Below are 17,802 nucleotides of genomic sequence, written 5' to 3'. Positions count from 1 at the left end.
CCTTTTCAATTCCTCTCCTATTTGAGTGGGGAATCCAACTTAATTTTATAAAGAAATTAAGGACAAGGCACAGAACATGAGAAGAAAGGAAAGCTGTAAGTCTATCTCTACATTTAATTTAGATTGGATTATGAGAGGCTCAAGCAGTTCCCTAGGATCTCTATGGGGGGGAGGAGAGGTGGTGAAGGTGACCTTGGGTAAAGGATGAGCTGGGGCCTGACGCTTATTCTTTGTTCTGGCAGCAAATTCCTTCCTTTCCTAGGAAATCCCAAAGAGAGTCAGGTTGTAATATTTTGTGTTGGAACAGAAGAGAATGTGTTTATTGTCTCAAATCCATCTTTTTCTGACAACAATTACCTTATTTCTTATTTTAATGGGATCCATTAGTTTAGCTGCCGATGGAATGATGCTAATGAGGCCAAGATTATATCCACAAGGGCCCACTAGTTTCAATCTGTTTGTAGTTTATACCTCTAAACCTGGTGAGTCCTTTTGCAAATGTGTGACATTGGTGATAAGGGGAATTAAATAGAAAAAACACTGTAAAAAATTATCGATATGATAAAATCCATTTTCAATTCTCAGCATCACTGACAGGAATAGGCTAGTGTACTCCATATACAAAGGATGGCCTTTAATATTTATATTATTGTCTATCTTTTAAATAAGTTTATTTTTTACTTTCCTCAAGGCAAGCAGTTCTACCTTAAGGAGTGTAAGCCTAATATACTCAACTTGGTCAAAGAAAATGTTTGTGACTTACACAGTGCAAGCCACATAAATTATGTTCAGCTTGTTCAAAAACAACATCAGCAAGAGAAAGCACAATTTGAAGGGGGGAAAAAGTGTTAGAGAAATCATTCATGGTGAGTTGAGATTGGTAGGCAGTGAAATTAAGAAAATGAAAATTTATATTAAATAACAGAAACCTGGGTTAAATTTAAAGTTTACTAAGCCTATTCTCTTTTCAATTCAGGGAGATTCTCTTAATAAGTAATGAGAAAAATTAAAAACAACATGGGAAAATATTAAAAAAATTCAGGCAAATATAACATTGTAATCAGGCCCTTTGCATATGCAAAACATAGGATATTCTCAGGAATTTAAAATATCCGTGATTTCTATTACACTTAAAATAAATTCTTTATGGCTCTATGATAGCAATTCTAATAACCCATTCTATGAGTCACGGGGTGTTTTTATGGTTTTACCAGCTCTAGTAACTTCTAAAGATTAGAGTTTTTCAAAGAAATCTCTCATTTAACCTTACTTAGTTTCAAAATATTTCTGACTTCCTCCTTTTTTGGTTCCAAGAATATGGTTTTTTATCTAGCATTTTTACTTAACTGCAACTTATTTTTGCCAAATTCTTATAAAAAGGTCACTACTCTTATTGTATCATTAGCCTTGTTGCCTTTACCCTGAACTCAGGTATGAACTACATTCTAAAACTGGAAGGGATATTAAAGGTCATTTTGTTCACTTTAGACAAGGCCACTGAAACCCACAGGCCCTATCCCACTTTCTAAGGTAACACGACTTGCCTGTGAGAGCAAAAACTGGGATCCAGATCTCTGTTTGCCTAGTTAAGGGTCCTTTCTACACCCGATCCCCCCACCAGATGTGGGTATTTGACATTCATTTACATATAACTGAGGATGATGGAGCCTCCTGAAAAGTTCCTCTTTCTAGAAGACCAACATTTCCAGAGTGGGTGCTTGTACATGGAGATTGGCACCAGACATCACAGTCATGGCCCTATCTGTCCATCATCCAGATTTGAACAGAAACCTTCAGACTCTGCAAGTTGCTTTATGGTATACAGGAGAAGTGGTTTTAGGGAAGTACTGAAGTTGTGTGGTTTGGCTGTGGGCAGCTGGCAAATAGCAGTGAAACTCACAAGGCCACAGTGAGACATGGGAGAGAAAGAGATTGCGAAGGTGCACCAGTTAGTCTTGGGATGAGGGACAGAGTCATGGAACAGTGGCATGTCTTGTAGTTCAACCCAGAAGATAATGCTGGCATGAGCCTGCTGGTCCTGGAGGAATCTACAAGAAGGGTAGCATGACAGTCATGATCCTCTGAAAACCTAAAGAATACATGTTTATAAGAAATCAGTAAAGTCCTCCACAAGCTTCCATCATCGCACCCACCTGACTCCCTACCCCATCGGTGCCCATATACTCTCACTCTTCCTAACTACAGATTCACTCAGTCTTAGGCAACCCCTTTCAGTGGCACCCAAAGTCCTTCCACTTTGGGCCCAAGCAAGGACATCATTTTAATGAGTGTCACCTCTAACCATCCAGCCCCATTAATTTTCCCTGGTCTGTTGAATCATTCTGATTAGCCAATGAAGAGCCGTTTCCACCCACTTCGAAAAATAGAAAGAAAAAGAAAGATAAAATAAACCCAACCAAACAGATTAAAAACTCTTGGATTCTATCTTTAGCTCCTGCTCATTTTCTCTCCCTTTTGTAATCACACCCCTAGAAAGTTTTGTTATTCCAGCTGTCTTCAGTTGTTCTCCTTTTATTCTCTCTTGAATTACTTTTAATAATGTATTTTGTCCTCACCACACTCCACCCAAGTGCCTCCTCCCCAAATCACACTGACTTCTGGGTTCCTCACATCAGCAGTCAATTCTCATTCCATAACTTACTTGACTCTCCAGCAGGCTCAACGAGTTTATCAATCAAGCACTTTCTTTGCTTGGCTCTTTGGACATCACACTTCTTTATGTTCCTTTTTACTTGACTGGCCACTCCTTATCAGGCTCTTTTGCTGGTTCCCTCACACCACCTCCATTTCTTAAAGCTTGAGTGTCAGGGCTCAGTCCTTGGATAGCATTCTTTTTCCTTCATTCATCCCCTGATAACCTCATCATGTCTGTTTCCTGACTACCCTCAAATATATACTTCCCAGTTCTGAAATCTTACAGATTATGAGCTCCTTTATCTAACTGCTCACTCAATATCTGTTCTTCTTCTTCTTTTAAAAAAAGATTTATTTATTTATTTATTTATTTATTTATTTATTTATTTACTTATTTCAACATCTGTTCATTAATGCTTAACAGGCACCTTCAAATGTTCATGCATCCAAACCTCAGCTTCTGGTCTTTCATCCAAATCTGCCTCTCTCATTATCTTCCCCATCTCAAAAAATAGCAGCTCTGTCCTTCCGACTGCTCAGGCCCCATATCTTGGCATCTCCTTAGACTTACTTTGTTCATTCATAGGCAACATCTAAAATCCAGCAGTAGACTCTCTCAGCTTCATCTTCAAGATACATTCTGAAGCTTATCCCTGTTCATCACCTTCTCAGCTACCACCCTGGTACAGGCAAGAATAATCTTTTATTTGGATAGACGCAACAGCCTCCTAAATTTAAGGTAACTATGTAATTGATCAAAAGTGTCCAAATTGAAATACTCTTTGGAGAAGAAAAGGATTGCAATAGGGGGTGACTGGCCTTTAAGTGATCCGTAACAGGTGTAAACTGTTATTATCTATGGTAACTGGGATGTATGGTCATCTAATCTACATGGTTCCCCATTTTACCTTGATCTCTGAACATTCTATTCTTACCGAAGTGATCTTGTGAAACTTGTCTGGTCATGTGACTCCATCACTTGAACCCTCCAGTGGAGTATCATCTCACTCGGAATGAAACGTCTTTTTAATGACCTTACATGATCTGTTCCCTTGTTACGTCTCTGTCCTTTTTTTTTTTTTTTAAGATTTTATTTATTTATTTGACGGAGAGAGAGATCACAAGTAGGCAGAGAGACAGAGGGGAGCGGAAGCAGGCTTCCCACCGAGCAGAGAGCCTGATGAGGGACTCAATCCCAGGATCCTGGGATCATGACCTGAGCTGAAGGCAGAGGCTCAACCCACTGAGCCACCCAGGCGTCCCGTCTTTGTCCTTTTAACCACTACTCTCCCCCTTGTTCCTTCCACTTCAGCCATACTGCCTTCCTGACTTTTCCTTGAACCTTCCAGGTACACTACTGCTGTTGGAGTTCTGCACCTGTGGTTCCCTCTGCCTATAAAACCTTCCAGTTATCTGTTTGGCTCACTTCCTTACACCCTCAGGTTTTGACTGAAATACCACCTTCACCATGAAGCTTAACCTACGCCACCTCCTACAAAAATTTCATTTTACTCCCCATAACACTTTTCTCACAGCCTCATTTTTCTCCAAAACATGTGTCATCTTCTGGCATCCATATATTTATGTTTATTGTCTCTTTTTCTCCACTAGAATGAGGGTAGAAATTTTTGTCAGTTTTGTTTATTTCTGTACCCTCAACACCTAGATTAGTATGTAGCACATAGTAAATGCTAAATAAACATTTGCCGATGGATAGAATCAATTTTTTATTTTCATTTTTAAAAAATTTATTTATTTGAGAGAGAGAGAGAGAAAGTACACAAGTAGAAAAAGAGGGAGAGGGAGAAGCAGACACCCCACTGAATTGGGAGCCGACACAGGGCTTGATCTGAATTAATTTTTTAGAAGTATAGTATCTTCATTTATTACCCTTTTTTTTTTGACTGGCAGCTATAAGTAAGTAAATAATTATAGATAGATGGATGGATGTATAGAATGAATAAGCATATTTTCTTTCTTCTTTCACTTTCTCCTTCCCTTCCCTTCCATGTACTCATTCATCCACCTTTCTTTCCTTTTCTCTATGTTACACTGACACAATTTATTCACATTCGTATCTTATTAAACTCATTTCTTTTTGGTGGGGGGTGAGAGGGATAACAAGGCAGTCCCTTATTAGGAAAGGATCCAAGAAAAGGGCCCGGGGGGATAGGGAGGAGTACTTTAGGTTTCAGTGTGATTTGATTCACAACATTTAACTCACTTCCTACGAAAAATTGCATATATCCAAGCAACTATTTCTAAAATTGTGAACTCAGTGATTTCAACATAAGAATAAACAAATTTCTCAATTGAGAATGAGATCATAAAGGACAGTACTATGTCATAGCTTTTATAAAGTCAGAAAATATTTTTCATCAAAATGCAAATAATTATTTTTAATCTACTGAAATATTATGGGGGAGAGAGAGAGAGAGAAAGCGAGATTGTAATATGCCCCAAATTCCTAACATCTGAAAGTATTTTGATTCTTTTTATTTATAGTAAAGCTATGTTTTAAAGATTTCTAATCTATATAAAACCTTTCATGATTGAGATTAAGATAAAAGAAGCTAATGTTATTAATACCCAAATTCCAAAAGAGGAACAGAGAAAGCCACCCAAGTGGGCGTGAAACTCCTCCCTTCCCTGTTAGAAGTGTTCACTAAAAAAATGAAGTTTTTAGAAAAGAAAATACCCTCCAAATCTAGGAAAACATAAGCAGCTGATGAGTAAAAAGGACTGAAATATTCTTTCTCCACCCAGACTCAACAATGTGTAAAGTCAGATTTCTCTAGATCCCCAGTTCCTCAAATGAAGGCATTGTACTAAATTATCTCCAGATTTCTCCTAGCACCTCCAAGAACTGAAGTTATCGGGATTCCTTATCTTGAACCTGTCTGAACACAACTGTGGTCAGGATACTGTAGAAGTTTGACAATGGTGCTGTATACATTCTGTTTCCGTTTTTCTCTGACCTCAGTGGCTATACCTTCCCAGCCTCTCTTGCTGATGTCTCCTCTGCTCAGTGTCTAAGTGCTGGAGCGGTTCTCTTCTATATATACTTACTAGTTGGTGATTTAGACACTGCGAAATTTATATCTCCAGTCCAGAATTCTCCCCGATTTTGTCTCTAGACATATAACAATAATCATTTTATTTGACAGCTGTACTTGGATGTCCTCTTGATTTTTTTATGTCCAAAGAAGAATCTATGTTTCTCACCCTAATCCTCTTCTAGTTTTCTAGTCCTCAATTTCAGTGAATTGTACCACCATTGCTTAAGAGCAAAGCCTAAAAGTCATTCTTATTTTTACTTTCTCTTATTTCCTATTTTCACTTTACCAGAAAGCTCTGTGGGCAGAAGCTCCAAAATAACTCCTGAATTTTGTCAAATTTGCCATCATTTCCCATGGAAATTACTGAACTAGAATGCTGTTTTTAAAGATTTTTAAAGATTGTTTATTTATCTGAAATAGAGAAATGGGGGGGGGGGGCAGAAAGAGAGAGAGAATCTTAAGCAGACTCCACACTGAGCACGGAGTCCAACACAGAGCTTGATCCCACAACCCCAAGACCATGTCCTGAGCTAAAATCAAGAGTTGGCTGCCCAACTGACTGAGCACCCAGGTGCCCCTAGAACATTATTTTTAAGTTTAGGACACATGATTCCTTAATTGATCTCCCTGTCTTCACTGTTGGCCTAACAATTGTTCCTTCCTTGAGTAAAAAGAGGGATTATTTTAAGTAGGTTAGATTGTTTATTTTTAATTCTCTCCATGCCTTCTTATTATACTCAAAATAAAATCTCAACTCCACCTTATAAAAATCTTATATAATCTGATCTCTGCTTCTTCCCTCTGCTTAGCAGGCCCCTTCCCAAACTTTTCATGGAAGATCCTTTCTTGTTATTCCTATCTCTCACCACTCCTTCCTCAGAAAAAGGTCTTGCTGCATATGCAATCTGTCCCACATTACCCTGTTTTAATGCACTGTACAAAATTTCTTACCATCTCCCCTTTAGTAGATCATAAGCTCCTTGTAAACAGAAACTGAAGTAGCCATTTGAGTTCATTACTACAAGTAGTCTGGCATCTGGGCAATTCTTTTTTTGTTTGTTTCTTTTTGTTTTACAGTTATTTTTATTTTTATATTTTTATTTATTTTTAAAAATTTTCAGTGTTCCAGAATTCATTGTTTATGCACCACACCCAGTGTTCCATGCAATACGTGCCCTCCATAATACCCACCACCAGACTCACCCAACCTCCCACCCCTCACTCCTCCAAAACCCTCAGATTGTTTGCATCTGAGCAAGTCTTAGAAGGTTCTCAGTTTGTATTTGTTAAATGAATGCATGAATGGATACTCCACAACCATAGAGCTATTTTGTGATATGCCCAACACTTCCCATCTCTATTTCTTTCCTTTCTTTCGTTTTTTTAAGTGATTGATCATCAGATGTTAACTTAACCAAATCCTCTTAAATTTGGTCCAGAGTTTTATGTGGGTTCACCAAGACTAGAAGTTATGACTGGTGGCTGGTTGAAGCCACAGATGCATGTCAACCAATAAGTTCTTTTAAGATGACATGTCTTAGTGGAGATTTGATTGATGTTTGTATGGACTGCCAAAGCGGCTCTCATCATACACCACCATGGTACTGTGAGACTGCTGGCAACCTAAAATTCTTAATAGGATGACTGGCTCAGTGCCCTGCAAACAGCACCACTGTTGGTAGATGTCTTCTCGTGGATGCTTATTGATGACATAATAGTTGAAAATACTTGGGGCATCTGTGTGGCTCAGTGGGTTAAGTCTCTGCCCTCAGCTTGGGTCATGATCTCAGGGTCCAGGGATCGAACCCCACATTGGGCTCTCTGCTCTCTGCTCAGCGGGGAGCCTGTTTCCCCCTCTCTCTCTCTGCCTGCCTCTCTGCCTACCTGTGATCTCTCTCTCTGTGTCAAATAAATTTAAAAAAAAAAAAGAAAGAAAAGAAAATCCTTGCCAATTGTTTTGAGGGTTCTCTACTGTTGCACATGCCCTCTTGGATTAATTTATATTATACCAGATTCATCGGTAGCCAGGTTTCTTTCCGTAGATGTTAATTCTGCCCTCCAGAATGGCAAGTAGAGCCATTGCAAAGAGGGTTTTATCACAGAGAAAATGAACTCAAGGTTAGCCCAACCAGTTTGTTTGTTTAGAGAGGGAGGGGGAAGGCAGAGTGCCAGGGAGAGGGAGAGAAAGAATCTTTTTTTTTTTAAGATTTTATTTTATTTATTTGACAGAGAGAGAGATCACAAGTAGGCAGAGAGGTAGGCAGAGAGAGAGGAGGAAGCAGGCTCCCTGCGGAGCAGAGAGCCCGACGCGGGGCTCGATCCCAGGACCCTGAGATCATGACCTGAGCCGAAGGCAGCGGCTTAATCCACTGAGCCACCCAGGCACCCCAAGAGAAAGAATCTTAAGCAGGCTCCACGCCTAGCATGGAACCCCACACAGGGCTTGACTTCCCCACCCTGAGATCATGACCTGAGCTGAAATCAGGAGTCTGACACTTAACTGACTGAGCCATCCCGATGCCCCAGCCCAGCCAGTTTTGGTCCCAGTTCTAACAACATTATTTGGATTCAAACAAGCCCAAACAATCTGTGTACCAAAGTTGTATGGTTCTGTAAAGTAGAATTAATATGACTTCTCTGTATACCAAATGAGTGCTATAAGGAAACATAAAGTGACTAGAATGAAAGTTCTGTGAAATAAAAAAACACCTGCAATCAGTTATTACGAAGGTGAAATGTTATTTTACTTCTCTGAATGGTAAAACTTGCAATATTATTTTCAACTTTGAGGTCTGTGGTTGCAATGTGGTTTTATAGGTATCTATTGAGCATTTAAAGTAGGCACAACCCTGTGTTATGGAAAATTGGAAGAACTGAAAAAAAAAAAACACAGCATGTGTTAACATGTTATTAGCAGGATAGAAAATAGATTTTTAGACAAATGGACAAAAAGTGAGGTTATTTAGTTTTCAGGGGGAAAAAGGCTGAATTCAGGCCCATTATATACACATTGTCTTATTTTCAGAGGGGAACGATATAGAGGCAAAATTTTGTCTGCTATTTAGATCACAAAAGGGAAAATCTTACTGACTCCAAGAAAGAATTTCTGTGGAAACTTGCACTCTCTTTTCTAAAAAGTTTAAAGGGTATTTCTAAACTGGTTTAGGTAGTTCTATTAATAGGGCGACATGAAGGCTCAAAGCTCATGATAAATTTGGAAACTATCATGGTTTTTACTCCTACTTCTATGTAGTGTGAGTGTAATTGTATTAGCTCATGACTTTAACTCATACTCCTGATCAAGATATCAGCCATAATGTCAAATAAAAATAACACTGAAACTTGCAATAGGTTCACTGAATGGTTCTTTGGTAAGACCTACCTTTGAACTTCAAGGGAGACTTAAAAAACCCAAGTGAGTTAGAGAAAGCAGCTAGGACCCCAGAAACACTTAGAATTTCCTGTGATTGTGAAGCTGGGGAAAGAAAGGCATGGAAAGGGTGAACATAATCTTTAAGTAAATTCTAGTTACCTGGAAACAAGTTTTTTTTTTTTTAAAGATTTTATTTATTTATTTGACAGAGAGAGAGAAAGAGAGGGAGATCACAAGTAGGCAGAAAGGCAGGCAGAGAGAGAGGGAGAAGCAGGCTCCCCGCTGAGCATAGAGCCCGATGCGGGACTTGATTCCAGGACCCTGAGACCATGACCTGAGCCATAGGCAGAGGCTTTAACACACTGAGCCACCCAGGCACCCCTGGACACAAGTTTTGAACTGATTTTTATATCCACAGAGGACAAAATCAGACATAACAGTTGGAATGAATTGTCAGGCAATTTTAGAAAGATCATACAAGGTTGGAAACTGGTGACCTCCACATTCCTGGAACTGAAGTAAAGATAGCTGGAGAAGATCAGATTGCCTGCAGTGAATAAAACTGAAGCTGTGGTTTACAGTGAGAGGGTGTTTGTAAATTTGCAGGAATATTTTTAATAGTCCCAAGGAAGGTTGCTAACTGGCCTTCTGTGGGCAGGAAGCAGAAGTGCTAGATGTCCTGAAATGATCAAGAAAGCTCCAAACAGAAAAAGTCCCACATCCCACATCCCACATACCTTTGTAATGTCACACCAGTATAGATCCACTATAAAATACTTTACCACATGATAATATTGGAAAAGGTTTTTAAGAAGTTAGGTAAAATAGAAGGAAGTTGTCATGAAGAAGAATTAAGAATGTCATTTACAAATTATTCAAGAATTTAGTCAAGTATCACATGGTCTCACTTATTTGTGGAGCATAACAAATAACATGGAGGACATGGGGAGATGGAGAGGAGAGGGAATTGAGGGAAACTGGAAGGGGAGATGAACCATGAGAGACTATGGACTCTGAAAAACAACTAGAGGGTTATGAAGGGGGGTTGGGAGGTTGAGGAACCAGGTGGTGGGTAATAGGGAGGGCACGTACTGCATGGAGCACTGGGTGTGATGCCAAAACAATGAACACTGTTATGCTGTAAATAAACAAATAAAAATAAATAAATTTAAAAAAAAGAATTTAGTTTTTCTGCCCATAGTATCTATTTAATGTGTTATATATTTCCAACTACCTATTTAATTTTAAAGAGTTCCAGTGCAAGTTTAATTTTTGCCATGGCAAATATGAGACACACACAAAAAGATTTAAGACTTAGTGTCTTATGTGTTGAATTACAGAGAAATACAACTACTGGGGAAACTAAGGAAGGACTGTGCTTTGTTCTGTTTGGGATTTTCTCTTTTTTAAAGATTTTATTTATTTCTTTGACAGAAGAAGAGATCACAAGTAGGCAGAAAGGTAGGCAGAGAGGGGGGGCGGGGGGAAGCAGGCTCTCTGCTCAGCGGAGATCCTAGGACCCTGAGATCATGATGTGAGCCGAAGGCAGAGGCTTAACCCACTGAGCCATACAGGTGTTCCTTTTCGGGATATTCTAAGAGTTTTCTAAAGGTACATCACTGCCAGCAATGCTACTCAGGGTATATAAGCTTCTTATAAAACACCCTGGATCAGTCTTTTTTTCTTTTTTAAAAAAGATTTTATTGATTGATTGATTTGAGAGATGGAGAGGGAGAGCGCACATGTAGGGAGAGGGGCAGGGGAAGAGGGAGAGAATCTGAACCAGACTCCATGCTGAGTGCAGAGCCCAGTGTGGGGTTCGATCTCATGACCCTGAGATCATGATCTGAGTCAAAACCGAGAGTCAGATGCTTAACCAACTGGGCCACCCAGGTGCCCCTCACCCTAGATCCATTTTACTTACAGATGCACATCTGAACATGTGTAATAATGGTGACAAAAGTCTAGTCTTATGACTAGACTTAGATACAGAGTCTAAATTAGCAGACGTCTGAAACAGTGATATAAGTTGCATTAAGTGTTTTGAAAATATTTGTATTGTTATTCTCTCTATTTTTCATTTTTGAAATAGGAAGAGGAGATCTCTGCCATGAGAATGACACATTGAAGTACACTTCCAGCTTGCCCCTTGGATATGGAGACTAGCCCACAACTGTCTGCCAATCTATCCTCTTTTCCCGGCTGCTGATTATGGAATATTATCTCTGAGTCCCTTTATCAGAAACTAAATGTATACTTCACTACATGGAAGATTGTTGAATGTAGAAGATGTGTTTTGTGTTAATAGTGTCACTTCCTGGTTGTATTTCATAAGGTAAATAATTATTTTGACACTACGCTACACAATAATTTCTAGCTCATTTGCAAGAATATTATACTTTGCTTATTTTCCCTCATCCACAGCCCATTATTTTTCTTGGCATGTTCTCTTTACTTTAATTAAGGTTATTTTTCTCTTTCTCTCATCATATGCAAATACATCTAGTCTCTTATTATAATAACGCTAGGTTTTATTCAAGGGTCCACCTGTAGTTATGCTTGCTCAGTTATTTCATTCACTCCCCCATTTACTTTTGTACTTGTCTGGAAGGACTACTGATTTCCTTTGCGTCTTGTAAACTCAAACTTGTTCATTTTGATTATGTGTTGTCATTAGGCAATTTTGTTATGACTTATAGAAATACTGTATCTGAACAAATACATAGGAGATCTATACAATTTTATTATACATTTTTTTCTTTTATCTTGGTTTTAGATTAGAGTTAGGAAATTATGCCAACTTAGAAAATCAATATGTGGATTCTTTTATGTACGAGTTTCAATTTGAGGTATTAAGGAGGACATCCCATAATGCTCCTATGAGAAGGGATTGGTGTCTGGCAGGGTTGAGAACATCACACTAGATAACCTCTGAAGTCTTGTCTCCTCTAAATTCCTCAGACTCCTTGGTTTCTTTAATCTCACTAAGGATGGTGAAAACTCCTGTCTCTCAGCAGAGTAAACATTCCATTCACAGAAACTCATATTAAGTTGAACCTAACTCTTTTAGTAGTATACATGTTTATTTTCACTTATAAAAGAGAGTGAGTCATTTTTCCGTTATTTCACTGAATTGAAGAGACCATGACAAATCAACGGATGCAAATACTAGTTCTCTGGACACGACTATTTTCACGCACACACATGCATGCACACACACACACACACTCGTGTGCATTCTGCTTACCTAGCTTGACCAGGCGGAGCGTGGAGGTATTACTTCCTCGTTCTGTGCAAGCAGTTACTGAGAGGTTGTAGATATCGCCTGGAGGCAGGCTGAGAATTGCAGTCATGACATTGCGTGTGACCTGCAAGACCCATCAAAATCGGAGTTTAAACTTCTAATGGACTTGAACTAGAATACGGCTCCAAACAACTACAGGGTATAGCAGGCATTCCCTCTCTGTTCTGTGTAATCAATCTACAGTTGATTACAAGCAAATGGATACTTTATTTCCTTTGAAAATGATATAAATTGCTCAATGGAGCCAAATGCAAGGTAGCTCTAAACATGGATAGTATGTATCAGAATATTTTCTGCAATTAATTTTCTCCCTGGAATCGGTATTCCTTTGATATTTTTCCTCATCTTCATAGCAAATTTTAGAAAAGGCATTTACTAGGTTGGTACTGATGTGTACATTACTCAGCCTTAGCTGGGAAGCTTAGAAGAAACCTAGTTCTGTCTATAGCTGCCTGAATTCTTATTTCCCAGTCTCCCCTATGGGTAGAGGAGACCATGTGACCCACCTCTGACCAATCAATTGTCAGTGGAAGTCACATGGGCAGCTTATAATTCTGTTCACGCCCTGTAAATGCTAGGCTTCCACATCTTCTCTTTTCCTCTCCCCGCAGGCTAGAATATGGATCTAATGACTAGGAGGGTTCACCAATGCAAACAAAGACTACACTGTGGTAGATGGAACAACAAGATAGAAAGAATCTGGAGCCCTGGATGATTGATCCCTTACAGCAGAGGTGCCCTGATCATCCTGCGCTAGCATGAGACAAACAAACTTCTATTTTCTTTGAGCCACAATCTTTGTTGTTCTTTTATTTTTTACAGTAATGTAGTCTATACACTAACTAATGCAATTTCAAAAAGTTTAATAAAGCAGAAGAAAAGAAATCAGCATTTCCAACATACTCAAATATTTAGGCATTGGTGATATATAGAGAAAATATCAAAACATATTAATGTGGTTTTCTTGAAAATGTTGGACATCCTGAAGGAAAAGCTCAGATTGTTAACTGTAAATGTAAATGAATTACTAGTTATAACTATTATAGCTCAGAATTAAAGATTAAAAGGTGAAATCTATGAAAGGAAGAATGTAATTTTTCTTGATTGTCCTTTCTTCATTGTCCTCTCATGGTACCACCTCACACCTGTTAGAATGGCAAAAATTAAGGCAAGAAACAACAAATCTTACACTGCTGGTGGGAAAGCAAGTTGGTGCAGCCACTTTGGAAAACTGTGGAGATTCATCAAAAAATTAAAAATAGAGCTACCCTATGACCCTACAATTGCACTACTAGGATTTACCCCAAAGATACAGATGTAGTGAAAAGAAGGGCCATCTGTACCCCAATGTTCATAGAAGCACTGTCTACAATAGCCAAACTGTGGAAAGAGTGGAGATGCCCTTTAGCAGACAAATGGGTAAAGAAGCTGTGGTCCATATATACAATTGAATATTACTCAGTCATCAGAAAGGATGAATACCCAACTTTTGTATCAACATGGATGGGACTGGAGGACTGAGTGAAATAAGTCAAGCAGAGAAAGTCAATTATCATATGGCTTCACTTACTTGTGGAGCATAAGGAATAACATGGAGGATATTAGGAGAAGGAAGGGAAAAATGAAGGAGTAGAAACCAGAGGGGGAGATGAACCATGAGATACTGTGGACTCTGAGAAACAAACTGAGGGTTTTAGAGGGGAGGGGAGTGGAGGGATGGGTTACCCTGGTGATGGGTATTAAGGAGGGCACATATTGCATGGAGTACTGGGTGTTATATGTAAACAATGAATCCTGGAACATTATATCGCAAACTAACGATGTATGGTATGGTGACTAATATAACATAAAAAAAAAAATTGTTCTCTCACGGGAGCCTAAAATAGTGCCAAGAAACATAAGACAGCTGTTTAATATTTCAATAAATGTTTGCTTAATGGTTTTCAATAGTTTACATTAAAGAATATTCAGATGCCCCATGTTGGGATTCAAAGAAACATACACTCTTTTTAATTTTCTTCTTTCCTTCTGCAACAACCATCCAGTGTAACATTCTAGAATGGGAGAGGTCAGTTGTGTCATCACCGTACATCCAACTGATGTATAACAGACTGTTGTAATACTCCACAGATGTGATTTCTGGAGCAACTGGGGCTACGAGGAAAAAAAGAGGTGCACTTTAGTTTAAAAGACTAATAATAATTAAAGTACTTCTCAACAGAGCATGAAATCTCATGTAGAGTTAATTTAGAACATTAAAGTTCACACCATACAATGGTCCCGGGGATCCCTGAACCTGTCAGTAATATGGCGCAGGTTGGCTGTAAAAGGCAGATACTTGTTTTCTGGCACCCCTTGTATGGCTCAGACACAAGGCATCTATACTTGAGGATATACTTGAGGATATATCTTTTATACCATTTCACAGCTACAGGATTCTTGAAATACTCACTTCTTTGAGTATGCTTGCTGCATCAATAAATTGATAGTGTAAGACATGGCTGAACTTATTTTCCAAGAGTACTAAAAAATTTGGGGTCCTATAAAAGTAAATTTTTTCATTGTGGTGCAGCAAAGTGTGTAAGGAAATAAAGGACAGTAGGTCAATACTTAGAGGGACAGAAAATAATTACTGTTTCTATAAAATAACAAGGCAATATCACTGATCATGTCTAACCAGTGCTTTGCAAAAAGCAAGCTCTTAATAAATGTTGCTAAAGCAAGTAGTACAGGAAGGAAAAAGGGCTCTTTGCTAAATTCTAACACTGAGTTTATTAATTTTTAAAATTTTCTTACACATTTAAGTTTAAATTATTTCTAGTGGGGAGGAGAGTTCATTAAAAGATTTATGATATATGAGCTCTGAAAGCATATTTTAATTGTTTTTTAAACTAACTGATAATTCTGAGGATTTTAGGAAACACGTACAGAGTGGAATGTAAAGCCCATGTATGTGTATGCTGGTTTGAAGACAAGCAGGTATTCCATTCTGAGAGATAGCACAAAACCAGTTGAAAGAATTGGAGGAGAATTGCCATAAACCATGAAGATTCATCTTCCTCAAGATGCTATTAGTACTCATAATAAGCATTCATAACTATGCTTTCAAGAACAATTCTTCACTAAAGAGATTTGTAGGGCACCTGGGTGGCTCAGTGGTTAAGCATCTGCCTTCAGCTCAGGTCATGATCTCAGGGTCCTGGGATCAAGTCCCGCATCGGGCTCTCTGCTAAGGGAGCCTGCTTCCCTTCCTCTTTCTCTCTCTGCCTGCCTCTCTGCCTACTTGAGATCTCTCTCTCTCTGTGTCAAATGAATAAATAAAATCTTAAAAAAATTTAAAGAGATTTGTAATATATAGAGTAAAAACCATTTCTGTTTCAGGGGTGCCTGGGTGACTCAGTTGGTTAAGCATCTGCCTCGGACTCAGGTCATGATCCCAGGAACATGGAATGGAACACCGCGTCAGGCTTCCTGCTCAGCAGGGAGCCTGCTTCTCCCATTCCCTGTGCTTTTCCCCCTACTTGTGCTCTCTCTCCCAAATAAATAAATAAAATCTTTAAAAAATTCTGTTTCATGTGAAATTAGAGTAGTATTTCTATAGGTTTGACAGTAAAATCTTGAAATACCAATAATGTATCTAGCAAGTAACACAAATCTGCATCTTATTTCAGAATAGTCTAATAAAGAAAATAATACTTTTGGCTTCTTTTAATTTTTTTCTATGTAGTTCATTATATGTATGTATCTATACTTGTATTTCTTTGAAGGATATTTTCTCATGTTTTAATTCTAGTAAGGACAAGAGATGTATATAAAATTGTGAATCCAGAAATGGAAAGCTCTCCCTCATGGGTATTAACCAAGTCATTAGATTTTTATCCGTATTGTTGCTTTAAAATGCAGCATATTGCTGAAAGGCCACAAGATGTCACTCTTTGTTTATTAGACATTATTTGGTACACTAGCATAATTACTATGGATTTGACTTGCAGACAAAGTTGCCTAACAAAGACAGGGGACCTGAGATCCTAATAAATCACATCTTACTCAGATATTTTATTTCTACATCCTTTTATATCACACAATTTGGCATTTTGGCTCACAACTAAAGCAGAGGTAAGAGAAGCATGCTTTGTTTGCTTTCAACTTGAAATGAAGGAAGAAAACCAAAATGAAACAAGGCTAAATTTTCAACTGATTTTAAAAATAAGTATAAAAATAAAAGTCAGCCACCAGATATATTTTAATAGTGATTTATATGACATAATTTCATTCTCACACTACCTGTGAAATTCTTATGCTCATTTTAGAGATGTGAGAACTGAGACTGTGTGTTTATATGCTTAGATGAGATAGCGAACTGCCAGGGTCAGAATGACTTAGTAGATTGTCCCAGGAAAGGATAAGAAATTCCCAGAGAGATATGGGGAGGAGTCAAGATGGCGGAGAAGTAGCAGGCTGAGGTAGCAGGAGATCAGCTAGATAGCTTATCTAAACATTGCAAACACCTACAAATCCAACGGGAGATCAAAGAGAAGAAGAACAGCAATTCTAGAAACAGAAAATCAACAACTTTCTGAAAGGTAGGACTGGCGGAGAAGTGAATCCAAAACAACGGGAAGACAGACTGTGGCGGGGGTGGGGTGGGGTGGTTGGGGGGTGGCAGCTCCCGGCAAGTGGCAGAGCAATGGAGCACAAAATCAGGACTTTTAAAAGTCTGTTCCACTGAGGGACATTGCTCCAGAGGCTAAACTGGGGTGAAGCCCACGTGGGGTCAGCGTGGCGCCAGGTCCCGCAGGGTCACAGAAGGATCGGGGGTGTCGGAGGGTCGTAGAGCTTGCAGGTATTAGAACAGGGAAGCCAGCTACAGAGCCAAGGACTGAGCTCTCAGCTCGGGGTTACCTTGAACTGGTTGCAGGCTGGGTGAGCTTGGAGCGCGGCCGGAGGCCGGGGATGCGGGAGTGATTGGGTGCTGTTCTCTGGAGGCACACTGAGGGTTGGGGCCCCGGGCTCTTGGCTCCTCTGGGCCGGAGACTGGGAGCCACCATTTTCATTCCCATCCTCCAGAACTCTACCGAAAGCGTTCAGGGAACAAAAGCTCCCGAAAACGAACCTGAGCGGATTAGTTAGTCTGGTCCCCGGTAAGGGCGGTGCAATTCCGCCTTGGGCAAAGACATTTGAGAGTCACTACAACAGGCCCCTCCCCCAGAAGATCAACAAAAAATCCAGCCAGGACGAAGTTCACCTACCAAGGAAAGCAGGTTCAATACCAAGGACAGCAGCAGAATTCCAGAGGAGGAGAAAGCAAAGCACGGAACTCATGGCTTTCTCCCCATGATTCTTTAGTCTTGCGGTTAATTTAATTTTTTTTCAATTTTTTTCTTCTTCTGCTAAATTTTTTTAAACTTTTA

General features: G+C 39.2%; 1 protein-coding gene across 1 annotated transcript in view; it reads right to left on the bottom strand.

Moving 5' to 3' along the window:
• PTPRO (protein tyrosine phosphatase receptor type O) overlaps nt 1–17,802 on the bottom strand; it is a 242,160-nt gene that overhangs the window by 53,302 nt on the left and 171,056 nt on the right. The window contains exons 11-12 of the mRNA XM_046013693.1: nt 14,394–14,545; nt 12,335–12,455 (exon numbers count right to left, since the gene is read on the bottom strand). Of these exons, the coding sequence (XP_045869649.1) occupies nt 12,335–12,455; nt 14,394–14,545 (273 nt within the window). The remainder of the gene's footprint in view (nt 1–12,334; nt 12,456–14,393; nt 14,546–17,802) is intronic.

The sequence above is a fragment of the Meles meles genome, chromosome 7 (genome assembly GCF_922984935.1).
Source record: "Meles meles chromosome 7, mMelMel3.1 paternal haplotype, whole genome shotgun sequence".
NCBI lineage: Eukaryota > Metazoa > Chordata > Mammalia > Carnivora > Mustelidae > Meles > Meles meles.
This window is presented reverse-complemented; position numbering and strand designations above follow the sequence as displayed.